This window comes from Ambystoma mexicanum, chromosome 14, assembly GCF_040938575.1.
Source record: "Ambystoma mexicanum isolate Mex_15411 chromosome 14, UKY_AmexF1_1, whole genome shotgun sequence".
Taxonomy (NCBI): domain Eukaryota; kingdom Metazoa; phylum Chordata; class Amphibia; order Caudata; family Ambystomatidae; genus Ambystoma; species Ambystoma mexicanum.
In genome coordinates this window covers 216,194,055-216,208,049 of record NC_090940.1, presented here as the reverse complement: position 1 = coordinate 216,208,049, position 13,995 = coordinate 216,194,055, and the positions used below count along the sequence as shown (strand labels likewise).

Sequence of the window (13,995 nt, the reverse complement as noted above, 5' to 3'; positions counted from 1 at the left end):
AGTAGCACTATGTGTTTGTGGGCGGATTTGAGGGTTGGTCCCAATCCACATCCCAGCCAAGAGTATCTGAATGGGCTCATGTGTAGCTGGAAACTCAATGATTGGGCAGCCCCAGGCAGTTTGAATGCTGCAGATCCTCATCATTGGTGAGCTTGGGGGCTATTCCGGCTCAAATTCTTAAAGGACTCCTGCAGCCAATTGTTTGATGTTCGTTGAAGCCACAATGCCATTGAAGAGAGGCATCTTGCTGAAAACTCGGAACTGGTTGTTGCAACAATCCAGCATTGTCTTCTTCTACCGTCCCGGCGAAGTATTACTCCTCGGCTGATGTCCAGAAGGCCTTCATCAGCGTTTCGATCCCCTGGATCGACGTGAACAACCAGTCTCGTCCCTTGCTTGAGAATCCTACCCTTGGAAGCTTTCAGAAGTGTTCTAGAACGATCCCGTGAGCTGATAAGCTTCCTCTTGGGCTACCTCGCTGCATCGGTCGTCATCCAGAGTTCGACTTGGACTCCGCTGGCCCTCGACTTGTGAAACAAGAAGCCTCCCCCTGCAATTGCAGCTCACTAGTACGAAGACAGGCCTTGCAGGAACAGCGTCTTTGCTTCCTCTTCAACCATTGGAAAGAGAGGGTCCCAGGAATGCCCCTCTCATCCCCATGAACATGACGGGCATATGAGTCAAGAACGCACAAAGTCACTATTCGGACAACCCGCAGAAGCACCAGTGACTGACACGTATGCAGAGAGATATTCTCTCAGATAGCAGCTCCAAACTTATCCTGTGAAGGTCTTTATGGATACAGGTGCTTCGACAGTGGTCATGGATCCAAATTCCATGATGAACAGCGTTGAATAAATGCAGAGAAACCACTGTGCTGAAGCTTTTAGTGACACCACGACATAGCCACGTTAGTCATGAAGTACACTCACAACCATGCACAGCTCACGCACACACACTCGTATACACCCAGAACATGCTTACAAAGTTCTGTAGATGGAGGACAGATACATAAACAAGGGGGGTTCTGGGAGTTTCTCTACTACCGGCCTATATCCCGGGTTAGTGTCTCAACCAGAGTCTTTAGCTCACCATCCTTTCACAGAAGAGACATTTCCACTACATATCAGTCTGTGTCCTGCCCAAGGGCAGTCCAGCATCAAAATGCCTGGCAGTTCTATTCTGAACAAGAGTACCAACAGCAAACCCAGATAGCGGACCGAACCCAGATAGCACTAATTTATTTTTTACCTATTTTTTTGTCATTTAAAAAAAAAAAAGCTACTTGATGGATTTACACCAAATTTACAAAAGCACAATTTCGGGACCAAGCCGCCGCTCCTGCCGCAAATGTGCTAAAAATCCGTCCAGCGGTTTGGGCTGTAGGCGTGAGCAAATTTCTTTCTTCCTTTCCGTCTATGAGAAACACCACCAATTTTGGGACTTTACTATATGCCCCCACCCTGTTAAAGAAACCTCGCCAATCTTCGCAAAATCAATCAGACAGAGCCATAGTCTTTTTTTGCAAAGTTTCGTGAGGGTTTCTCAAAGGGGGGCCAAGTTATAAGCTGCCTAAAAAGTGCTCTTCCTATGGGTTGAGCAACTTAACCATAACTACAGGGCTGCTTCTGCAGGCCTTGTAATTAGTAATCTGTGTATTCATACTGTACCTTCCAATCCTTTGTCTAGTGGGTCCTCTCCTCCTAAATCCTTTTCAATATAACCTCTCCCTTTTCTCATAATCTGTTTGACCTGACCCATCATTTTTAATTGGGAAATTTGAAAAGATGGTATAAGCATCAGCCTTCATCAATTTATATTTTATTTTATTGTTTAAAGCATGCACATTGCATGAGAGCACCAGAGTGCTGTGCAGGGCGTGGGTAGCCAGAGTATGGGCTGGTATCTTTTAATATTAGTACAGTACTGTGAGTTACGGCCTGTGCGTCGGTCTGTACATCTACTGGGATGAGTCCTTGGCCAGGTATTGTTGAAAAGGCTACTTTTGCAGAGATTCACGAAATTCTTTAATGGTTTAAGTTTGATGTAGGCAGTCGACATCCAGGAATGGATGATGGCTAGGTATTTGCTGAGGTGACTGATGTTTTTTTTCTCTCATGTATAATTGAGTAGCGATTGATGAATGGCTATATTGGAATCTTTGAGAAGTATGCCTAGAGGCTACATGTAAAGATTAAAAAGGATTGGTGAGAGGATGGATCCTTGGGGAACTCCGTATGAGACTGCGTATCGGATAGAACGCAACGTGGTCATCTGGATGGCCTGATGTCTGTCCAAGAGGTAGGAGGTAACCCAATTCAAGGCCTTGCCAGAGAATCCCGTCCTGTTGGTGAGGGGGGGTAGGGGGGATTGCAGTGGTTGATGGTGTTGAATGCAACAGAGAGGTCTAGGAGGCATGAATTGCCCTTATCCATGATTTGGATGGCATCATATACCACCTGGATGGTGGCTGTCTCGATGCTACACTTGGCGCAACTACTGATAGTCGTTGAGGAGGTGTAGTTGCCCAATTCTAGCAAGTAGCAATTACTTTTTCCAAGATTCTGACAATAAACGGGAGGTTCTAAATGGGCTGGTATATGCCAGGTCATCTGGGGGTCTAATGTAGTTTTTTTCAAGAGGTTGTATGAGACCAGTCTTAAGGGTTAGCAGGAATGACGCTTCTGTGAGGGAGGCATTAATGATGTTGAGGAGTGCTTTGAGCGTTGGGCCAGCCAATTGTTTAATGATGGAGGCCGGGATGATATCATCCGAGGAGGACGTAGGTTTGAGGGGAGCATTTGTTTTTAGACGGTCTGGGGGGGAGATGGGAGAGAATTTGTCCCGGAGGGGCTGTGTGCGTGCTGTAGTGTGCAGAGCTAAAGCTTTGTGAGTTTGATTTGATGTCACCCCCTCCCCCAATTAAAAGAAGTTGATTGTGTCGCATCTCTCCTGAGTTGCAGGTCCCTTGTGGTAGAGTGAGGGTTTGGTAAAAGTAAGCAGCTTTGGCCTCTAATCCGAATCCTACGTTTGGCAGAGATTTGCGGTTGCTGAGATCACCAGGATTATGGTTTTTGTGCCACCATTTCTCTGGGGCTCTGATTGAGTGTCTGTTGGAGGCAAGCTTGGCGGGTGTACAAGGGGGTGGATGGTTTGGTCTTAGCATGTCTGGATTTTCAGGGGGCTTGAGTGTCAACCAGTTGCATAAGGGAGCTGTTGAATAATATTTTGAGGACGGAGGCATTCCCTGTGGTGGAGAAATCTATGAAGTGTGGTCCTAGCTCATTGACTGGAAAGGTTTTGAATGAGTGGCGCTGAGTGAGAGGGGCGTTTAGCCTGACCTTTTTGGGCTGTGGTCAGTGATCGACAGTAGGTTGGCAGCATGATCTGAGTCCAGTCAAGTGTGATAGGGTATGCGCAGGTGATGAAGGCGGATGAAGTAAGGACTATGTCTAGGGTGGGGCCTTTGTTGTGGGTTGGGGAGTACACAATTTGCTTAAGGTTCATGGATCATATCAATGTGAAAAGAGTGCTTTGAGTGTGGGTGTCGGCGTGAGACTTGGGGATGTTAAATCTCAGAGAAAGACATTGTTTCTGTGTGCTAATTTGGCAGAGGCAGGCACATTGGAGATGTCGGCAATGAAAGATGAGCTCATGTGAGGTGGTCTGTAGATGAGGTAGAAGGTTATGGATCCCGTGTGCGATAAAGGGAACCAACTGGTGCCTGTTTCAAACGAGCTTCCTTACAAAATCCAACTATATTCACAAATGCCTTAATGTTAACTGATGGGTTCTTAGTAAAGGTATTTGTAAAGAGAATGAAAATAATTCTACAAAATGTTTATACTGTTCTGTTTGGGCATTCAAAGGTTCTTACAACATGTATCTCTTGCTAGAGCCTGATGTTTTTGTAACATGTTACTACAACACGCCTCCTTCATTACTGAAACCTTAGATGGTGGCAACAAGAACACTTCTGAAAACAGTTGTGGCCACACACACCAAGACTGAAGCCATAATTGCAGTGTTCCCAAAGCCTACCGTCCCCCAAAGTATAATAAACGTATTGACCTGATCAATACTAATGCAAATTCTGCCATCAAGGTTTGACCTATTGCTTTGCAGAGTCATTGGCCCACACCAGGTAGGTTTGCGGTGGGAAGGAACGTATTTAACATTGCATGCAACGTCATGCCACTGAAGGAGAGGGGCAAAATAGGAAATAAAACATGAGCTCTCTTTAGGACCTACTGCTGGTGCAAATGACTCTGCGTCCTCTTCTTTTCTAACAGCGTGCGTCTGTAGAATATCTCAAGCTGGAGAAGGAAAAGGTACTTTCCTTGACATTAGTTCTCCCACAAACGACAGCATGGGTACTCCTGCACTCTTCTTCCCTCACCTCTCTTGAATATCTTAATGGTTTAGATATACTTACACATATATTTAACGTTGATTGCCTTTAAATCTTGCTCATCTCCACCTAGTGAAGAAAAGATGCAAAGAAAAGTGAGTTCTTCTTGAACAAATCTGGAATTCTCCTGACCGTAGGATTTTATGTAGAATTCCATTTTGGTGCAATGTTCTCCCCACTTGTGAGTTCACCAGCACTTTTTAATCCGTTCTCCTGAGTGGGAACCTCTGCACCCCCCCACCGCACTCACTCTGTCTTTGACTCTATCGCTGGGAAGGTTTTTGCAACTTTGTTTTTTGTTTTTTTGCAATTTATTATTGCAGCAGACAGCACTTTTCTTTTTGTTAGGAACTCTTTGAGCTGCTTTTTATTTTCCTTGTGATAACTACGGTTTCCATGTGTAATCAGCACACCCCATTTTATGTGGAATGCTGAGGGGACACAGTTGATTCCTTTTCCCCCGTTCCCACTTCTGTAAATTCCTAGTTACAGTGACAAGTTCATTTTACTGGCTGGTGGCAGTGGATGTTTTGTACCGGTAGTTTTTTTACATTTTTTTTTATTATTTGGTGAAACCAACACGCAGGCTGCTGTCGTGCTGCGGTAAGGGACACATGGATTACCATTGTACTAAAATGGTGCCGGTCTTCTTTTTTCACAAACTGTTGGTGACTTGCCCTTTCTTGAACCTTCTTCTGCTGTCCTGGTCCCCTGAAGCGCGGTTTCGCCTGGAACTTTAACCCAAGTAGGGGAACTGGGAAACTAAGGGAAGCCTGCACTGTGACAACCATTGCTGAACCAAAGCCTGTGTGGAATCCCAACAAGCCAGTATCGTCAAGATATGCTGGGCATCCTATCGCAAGAAGCTGACCGGCTGCTCCCGCCAAAAGTTCCTGCTTCAACTTACAAACCAAGAATCTGACCAGAAGCTGGTGTCGCCTGAAAAGGTACTGTCCTGCTCCCAGGTAGTCACCTTGGTGCTTGCTGTGTTGAATTGGACTCCTCCTGAGCTTCCTGAGTCCCATTGGGGTGGACCCCCCACAACTGTGTTCTCCGTGGCCTAAGGACACTGGCCATTTGGTCTACAATCTTCAAGGCGGTCCGCCTGACCTCCCTAAACCACCGTCTTCTAACTAAACATTTTACCTACCTGCAACATAGAAGAAACATGCTATTTTGATAACTTTGACCGCATCTGCCTTTCTTTGTCTTGCCTCCCAGGAACCCTGTCACCCAGATATACGTTAACATTTCGAAACTAGAAATGACGTCATCTTTTTGGGGGGGGGGTGGGTTTGGGTTGAAATGCAGGGGGAGACACCCGCCCCCGACCAACACGCACCTTAACTGTTCCCCTAACCCCCCCATCCCTCTATATCTTAAATATGTCTCCACATTTGGAGAAATAAACCCAGAAAAGAGGCTGTCATTTCTCCTTTTTGAAATTGTTCTGCTGACACCTGTCACCCATTGTCCCCACTGACTTTGAGACTCTTCTTCCCAGATAGGGCTGGGATTTCTCATGTAGAGGTTGCCTAAAAGTGCTTACCAGTATCTGTGTTGCTTACCTTAAATGTTGGTTATAGAAAAGTATTTGCTAAACTTGAATGCTACTCTAACTACATATCTGTGTATCATCTAAGAGTTTACTATTGAACTGAGTCTTACTGTATATAAATGTGAATACGTTTACGTGCCCGTAATTCTAATACGGGGTTAGCTGCCTTCGTGTTTATAATAAATAATATTTTTTTAAAACCTACTGTGTTTAAGTGTATTTTTGACTATAGGCATGCCTTGTATTCACCTACAGCCCTTCTCCCTCCCACTAAGCCTGGATGCTCGACCATAGCTATCACATCTTTTGTGTAGTTCAGGCCAAGCCCAAGAGTTGGAGCCCCGTACATCCAAGAGTGAGTCTTCTCGAGTCCTACCATAGGTGGACTTAAATAAAACTCCCTAACAATATTCAGACAGCATGTGTTTGGGGAGATGCACTGAAAGGCAGTGTTACAGTTAGGTACGTTTATTTTTATCTTTCAATCCACTTTTATCATCCTAACTTTTAAACATTTTTAGGTGCTGTCACTTGAAGCACATCAGTCTCTTCATTAAATAAACCGTACTAAAATGTGTGCCATTGTTTTTATATATTCTAGAGGTTTTTTGAAAATCTCAATCCAATGGATAATGAATCGGAGAAAACGTTTACAGACTACTTGTTCAACAAGTCTCTAGAAATTGAACCTCGAAACTGCAAACAGCCGCCGCGATTTGTAAGTGTCATCATGTACATTTTTTTATTATATTTGTTTTTGTAGCGTTACTGTAATTACAAAGTTGTTCCCATGTGAACGTTTTTTTTAATTTATTTTTTTGCCCTTTCCAATGATATGGTAATGTCTGTTTGCTTGACTGTAATGTGTAATTGGTGCAAGGAAGTGTACTGAGCGAGCCCAATGCAGTGGGGGCGGAGGGGGTTGTCTGCCACCAAGAAACGTTTTTATTTAAATGGGTCGAAATAGGTAATTTTACAGTACAATTTCGGGGAGGACACAAAAACTCATATAATTTACAAGCAGTTCAGCAGTTGGAGAACATATGGAATATTGAGCTCCAATGGCATGTCACTAGACGTGTAGCAGAGCATTTTGATGCAGCATATAAACATTCAATTTCTAAAATAAGTGCCTGCTTGGAACACTACTTGCACGTTATGACTACATATATGTTTAGCATATTAGTGAAACAGTAAAAAATAAACCCACTTTAAATCATTTAATGCACATCACCGTTTGTGTGCTTCTTACTAAAATGCAATCTGAAGTACCTGTTGGCGAACATTTTCATATCAACGATACATCTTCCTGACATTTGTCAACCCCAGAACGTTTTTCTTTGACTAGGTAACTATTTTTTCTTGTCCCTAAGTGAAGAGGAATATTTTTCCCCTCTCACCTAGTCGTTTACTATTTTCATGGTTGACTTTTTTATATCCTTCCTTAATGTAGGGTTGAAGTTATAATTTCCTTCAACTTTTGGGCTTAGTCTGGGTTGCCCCATGGGCTCCCCTGTTCATTTCTCTTTCATGTACTCAGGTGACTCACGGTTCACCCTGGATCCCCCTGAGCCGGGCTCAGATCTCTTCTTCACATTCAATTAGTCTCCCTCAGCTGGGCTCGGACCATTTGAAGTTCACTTTATAGTTATCGGAGACTTTCAAATGTGTACAGGTTTTAGCTTGACCCGTCGCAGGACCACTTTGATACAAGGTTCTCTTCTTTTACAGTACGGTTGCCATTCAGTTGGATACCTTACAGAGACCTTTGAATAAGCACTGATGTGGCGCCGGACCACTCTGTACTGATATCTTATTTGGCCTTTTCAAAGTACATTCACTCCTTAGTTTCCACTTGCTTGCACCTCTCATCACATGCGCTTCAAATACTGTCCTTTGTGCATTTCTTCATACAATGTTGCTGCTTGCAACCTTGGTTAAAACACAAGCTGATTTTGTATCGGTTTCTCCGACTCACCGTCTGTGCTGCTTTTACCTGCGCGGCTTTCTTACAGGAGCCAAGGAGAGTACCACTCCAGCAATCATTCTTTCCGGCCTGGGTTATCAACACTGGAGCACCCCAGTTACCTTTGATGCACTGTGTCGGATAGATCAGCGTCAGTTCTCGGTCTCAGGCTTCTCACTTTCCAAGGCTCGTGAAAGTAACGGTTTCTAGAGGTCAAGGGCACTTCCCTCCTTACAACCCTCTCCAGTCTCACGACCTTTCTCCTTGTGTTAAATCGTCATCTCAGAACTGCTGCTTCCTCGTGTGCTTTTCCTCGCTCCAAGTGTGCTTTCGTGCTCGCCTTTTATGCATGTGGGGAAATGTAATGGGAGTCAGGTGTGTGTAATAATTAGTATTTGCCTGAGCAGGGAATTGGGACATGTCAGGTATACGGCTCTGGTGTTAGTCCATTGTCGCTCATGATAAACTGTCTGTGAGAAAGTGTTCCTTTCAGGGAAACGGGAGCGGGGGGTTGAGCTTCTAGATATCCTATCTGGTAGGATGGGGAAAAGGTATTACAGGGAAGGGGATATCGGTTCTCACCCTTCGGAGTCCCACTTCCCGAAGACCCCTCATCCAGGTGGCCCTCCCACAAGTGGTCTCCCCCCCTTCCCACCAGGAACTGGATCCAACAGCGATGACTCTGTCCTGGCCACCTGGATGACAGATCCCGGGGACTAGCAGGTGAGACTCCTTCAGGTTTCACACACCTTCAGGACTTGGGTCTTGCAAACCTGCTCTAACCTGAGTTACTTCCTACCTGGAAGGTCGCTCCTATACAATATTGTGGGGTTTGCAAAACTCTGACCCGGCCCAACCCAGCTCCCCGTAGCCTCCCCTCCTTTGGCTTTCACGATCATCTCTTTTCTGAAAACACTCAAATATTTTTGTCTTTTCCCTCCTTTCATCTCAGAACCGGTTACCAACTATCTGACTGCAAACTGTCACTAGATGGTTTTCCGTTGCCTCATGCTGAACTCTTCAAAAGCATAAGTTGTCTTTCTCCCAGCTTCCGATTCCATTCCTATTGTTCCCTGTAATCTTACTTTACTTTTACTTTAATCATTTCTACCGCGCAGCAAATGACCCATAGGCTTATGGGCACAACACCAAACAATGCAAAACAGACATTGTTACTAGCAAAACTATGGTGTGCTGGCCCAGTAACACATTTCAAACTAGAAGCCTTTTCTGAACAGCAGAGTCTTCAATTGCTTCCTAAATAGTTCTGTGGAGCAATCTGCTTTCAAATCTGGATGTATAGAATTTCAGGCTTTTGGGGCGTATTTTTCCTCCCTTGATCATTATTCTCCACCAGTCATCCATACTTCTAGTTGGGTAACTTCTCACAATGTGCCCTAAACAATGCTCACGTTCATTCCTTAGGCCCGGACAACTTAGGGTTAGATGTTTCAAGGATTCTATCTCGCCAGTGAGCTCACACAGTCTACATCCTTTTAGTGTCCATTCAGTCTTCCTGTTTTTACATTTCTTCCCTCCCTGGGTAAACCTCATTATCCTCTAATTTTCTGGATTATCAGATCATTAGCATCCACATATGACTGTAAAATTGTAAGCTGTCGTTGCAGACCTATCGGAGTCTGATCTATCAGAACAATATCATCTGCGTATAACAGCCTCCCTATTGATGACCCCGCAACCTTTGGTGGAAAGCAGCGTGTGAAATCAAAGGCCTCTTCAATGTCTGATGTAAACAGGTTGTAGAGTTCCAGCGCTAGTGAACAACCTTGTTTCAGACCCGTTTTGATGGTAATTTGGTCTGACAGTGTCCCTGTATTATCCAGCCTTACTCTGATACTTGTATCCAGGTAAAGATCTTTGATATTCTCCACGAGGTCTTGAGAACACTCTCATGTCTCGAGTTTATCGCACAGTTTCGCTCTTCTGATTGTATCGAAAGCCTTTGACAGGTCAATGAGGGCGATGTACATTTTCTGGTGTTTATTTTTTGCAGATCTGGCTTTCAACAGATTGATTAAAACATTTTTTTATTCCTTTAAACTTTTGTAAATCCTGCGAAAACCAGTTAGGTTTTTTCTAATTAACACCAACCTTAATTTGCATGGAGATAGTGTAAGTTGCTTTTTTGGTTGTCTTCTTCCCATCTGACCGTCTTGCTCCCTTGTCCAAGGCTTGCAACCTTGGGGTCCTATTGGATAGCTACCTCCAAAAGCAACAATTCATCACTATGACTGCCTCTGCTGCTCACGTTACCCTTCTGAACATTCAGAAAATGTCAATTTCCTATTTGCCACTCTACGAAAAATCTAATCTCCAAACTAGTGCTCAGCAAACTCCACTACTCGTACGTCCCGCCCCTCCATCCTTGCGGGCGTCCCCCCAACATGGGGACGCTACTGGAACCTTTGGCAGCCGGAAAACTGAGCTTCCCCTTTAAATTAAGTATAACGCGCAGGGGCGTGGGAACGCACCCTCCGGCACCTCACCTCAGTCCCTTTTTCCACACAGGCGGTGTCTGACCTGACCGCCAGGCGCAGAGACTTTTTTTTAACTTTCCGCTTGCTTCCCGTTTTGTTTTTGAAACATCTTCACCTCTCTTCGGTGCCTTGCCTCCCCTGCCCAGCGCATGTCGGCTGCAGGAGGATTCATGAGATGTGCGTCCCGCGATCACTCGTGCCCGGCCTCGGACCCCCATGCACTCTGTCTGGAGTACTTGGGGACCAACCACCTCTGGGACGCGTGCACAGCTTGCAGTGCTCTCGTTCACCGGGCATTGAAGAATCAGTTGTCACGTTGGAGGGAAATTTTCCACACTTCTCCTCCAGCTCGCTTTAAAGATTTTGGGCCTCATTATAACCCAGGCGGGACGGGGTTAATGGTGCCGGTAAAGGTGCCGGCGCCGTCAACCCCGTCCTGCCTGATTACGAGGTCCCCTTGCGGAAGGTCCGGGTTCCTAGAAGGAGGAATTACCAGGCCCTCCGAACTCTGAATGGCCCGGCAATTCCTCATTCTGGGAACCCGGATGCAATTTCGGTGGCAGCCATGCTGCCAATAGCGGCATGGCTACCACCAAGGTCGTAATGAGGCCCTTTGTCTCCCATACTTCCTGTCAAGACAAGGTAGGCCCTTTGTTTGGATTCAGGTTCTGGCAGACCTGAGGGTGCTAAGGCTACTGGCTCCCAAGCCAAGGGTACCAGGTGCTCTTCCAGGCGTTCCGTGGGCAGATCTGAGGCCGTCAAGGCTACCGGCTCCCAGCCTGAGGGGATCGGAAGCATTACCGGGCTGACCTCGGGAGGGTGATCCAGTTTGTCCTCCTTATCGACCCCAAGGGGCAAAGGATCTTCGTGTTCTACCCCCAAGAGTCAGTCCTTGGCATGATCCAGCACAACTACCGGCGCAGGTGCCGAGGGCACACAGCCTACTTGAGGGCTCAGTGCATACCAGAGTGATCTCTGAGGTTGACGCTTCTGTTTCGGGTTCAGGGCCGAAGGCGTGTCCTCCCATGTCTGAGCCAGCACGTGGCTCGGGCCTTCGCGCCCTCCTGCCCAAGGCATGGCCCAAAGCCCCAAGATGGCAGATAAGCATGTGGCAGAGCCTACTAGGCCGGCGGTCATCTGGTCATCTTGGATTCAACTCAGAATCCCCCCCCATGCTCTCACCAATTGAATGGGCCTTGCAAGAAGGTCCCAGTCCCTGCCCTCTGGAAGGGGCAGGGGACTGCATGGTACAGGTATCTGGTCTCTGCAGGGATACATCTATCCATCGCAGCCTTAAGACGACACGCCTCATGCACCGCGGCACTTGGGTCAGGAGCGGCAACCCAGCGTTTCGGACGGCCAACCCCCTAGAGACCCGGCGGTTTGCGAGGACCACTTTGAGTGCTTCCTCCTCCTCATGCATTCCTCACAGATGACAGGGCTCCTCAAGGACATAGTGAAGGAGGTGAGTGACCCACAGGTTGTGCCTCCCTGGCCTCCTCCTCTGGGCCCTCTGCCTGTTCTTCCAGCGCAGCCCGTGCCACTGCCTGTCCCGCCCCCCGGTCCATGCTTTGCCAGTTATCCAGACCCCTGCTTCTCCTCCTGGACCACCAATGCCTCCCCCTCAACAACCGTTGGACCGGTCTTCAGTTCCGGACCTAGGGTGGACCCTGCCGGCACCGGCGTCCCAGAGCCCGGACTGCCCTCATTCTGTAAAAAAGAGGGGCGAGGGGCGATGATCGACAACGACTAGGATGATGAACCCTTGGCAACTGTCGAGGCCTTTCATGACTGCTTTCAGTGCCTTGCAGAGTTCTTGGTGCTCCCCCTGCCTGAGGAGGCCCCTCAGGAGTCGGGAGTGCTAGCAGAGGTTTTGGGCAAATGCACCACAAGCCATTCTGGCATTCTGCTCCAGAAAGATGTCCTGCAGGCAACAAGAAAGGTCTGGGAGGAGCCCAGGGCCAATGTCCAGATGAACAAGAAGTTGTACAGAAAGTTCAGGCTGACGGATGGGAAGAGCTGGTCCTCCTGGCTTCCCACCCTCAGCCTCACCTTCAGTGGTGGCCGCAGCCTCCCTCTATTCCAAACCATTGCCTTTGACGTCTTCCTCCTCAGGTGCCTACTCCAGTTGTCTGTCCAAAGAGATCAAGGTTCTTGAGTCATTGGGCAAACGGTGCTATGCCATGTCAGGTCTGCATTTGCTGCAGGCTAATGCCGAGACCCTTTCATAAGCTGTGGCGGGAGCTCGGGTAGTTTCTGCCTGACCTCAATCTGGGCCTCCTTCTCCTTCAAGGCTGGCCTGGCGATCCCTGAGCCGTTGCGCCGGAACCCGTGACACATCCAGCAGAGGGCTGTGCCTGCGGATCGAGATGAGAAGGATGGTGTGGATCCATGCCAATAAGTTTTCATCTGACATGCAAGAGCGGATCCTAGATCTTCTAGGGTGTGGACCTCTTCCATTCATTGATCGATGACGAGTTGACAAAGAAAACGACCTCCATGGAAACTGCCAAGTACTCTTGCGTCCAGTCCCCTTTCCTCCATACTGTATGGGCGTCCCTTCCAAGGGACGGCAGAGGGAACCTTTTTCACCAGAAAAAACCTCCTTCAACCTTTAAATTTAGAGGCGCGCGGGGGTGCGGCCCAGGGAGCATGTACTGCCCTGACTCCGCCCTCCGGCGCCACACCCATGTCCCCTTTTCTGCGTCGACTGGAACGGGACTTATTCACCAGCGCTCCTGGCTTTGGCTTTGGCCATGTAATTCCACGCAGTTATACTACTTCTCTTTTTTTGTCTTTTCTATCATTCAGGTACTCAGTCCTCAGGCGTCGCGCTCCTCCCCGGCGCATGTCGACTTCTACAGGATTCAGCAGGTGTCCATCCTGCAACGGGCTCTTCCCAACTTCAGACACCCACACCCCCCTGCCTACGTTGCTTTGGTCCAGACCACGTTTGGCAATCCTGTTCGGCGTGTGACTCTCTGTCCTCGAAGGCGCTGAAGAAGAGACTAGCCAGGTGGAGGGAGCGCTTCCAAAAGTCGCCTCCAGAGGATCTCAAGAACTTCGTGAAGATCGTCCCAGGTCCAAAGTAGGGCCGATATTTTCCAGCGCACCCCGCAAGAGAGACTCCTTCCCAAGGACTCTCCCATGTGGGAGGGACCGGCCAGGTCCTTCTACCGGCACGTGCACTGAGGCTGCGTCAGCTACCGGCCCTCGGGTCGAGGGGTCCTCGGATCCTCCCGGACGCAGTGTTGAGGGACCGGAAGGTTCTTGTACCGGGCTTACACCTAAGGGGCTCTGCACTTTTACCGGTGCAATGGGCGAGGGGCTACCCCCTAACACCAGCAATACATCCGAGGGGCCAGGCACTGTTACGGCAGTACGTCCGCGGGGGTGCCTAAACGCATCTACCGACCCCTGGGTCGAGGGTGTCACACCTTCGGGGCTGAGACCCGAGGAGCAGGGTAGGCCCAATGATCAACACACAAGAGTCTTTGACGAGGCCGGACCCAGCGGGCTGGACATCACGTTGCTGGAACATGGCAGGCAGCTAAAAAAAAAT

The 13,995-nt window shown here is 47.9% G+C and overlaps 1 protein-coding gene across 1 annotated transcript in view; it reads left to right on the top strand.

The window, feature by feature from the left end:
• SOS2 (SOS Ras/Rho guanine nucleotide exchange factor 2) overlaps positions 1-13,995 on the top strand; it is a 1,344,468-nt gene that overhangs the window by 1,169,983 nt on the left and 160,490 nt on the right. Inside the window, exon 19 of the mRNA XM_069638977.1 lies at positions 6,571-6,687. Coding sequence (XP_069495078.1) covers positions 6,571-6,687 — 117 coding nt within the window. The remainder of the gene's footprint in view (positions 1-6,570; positions 6,688-13,995) is intronic.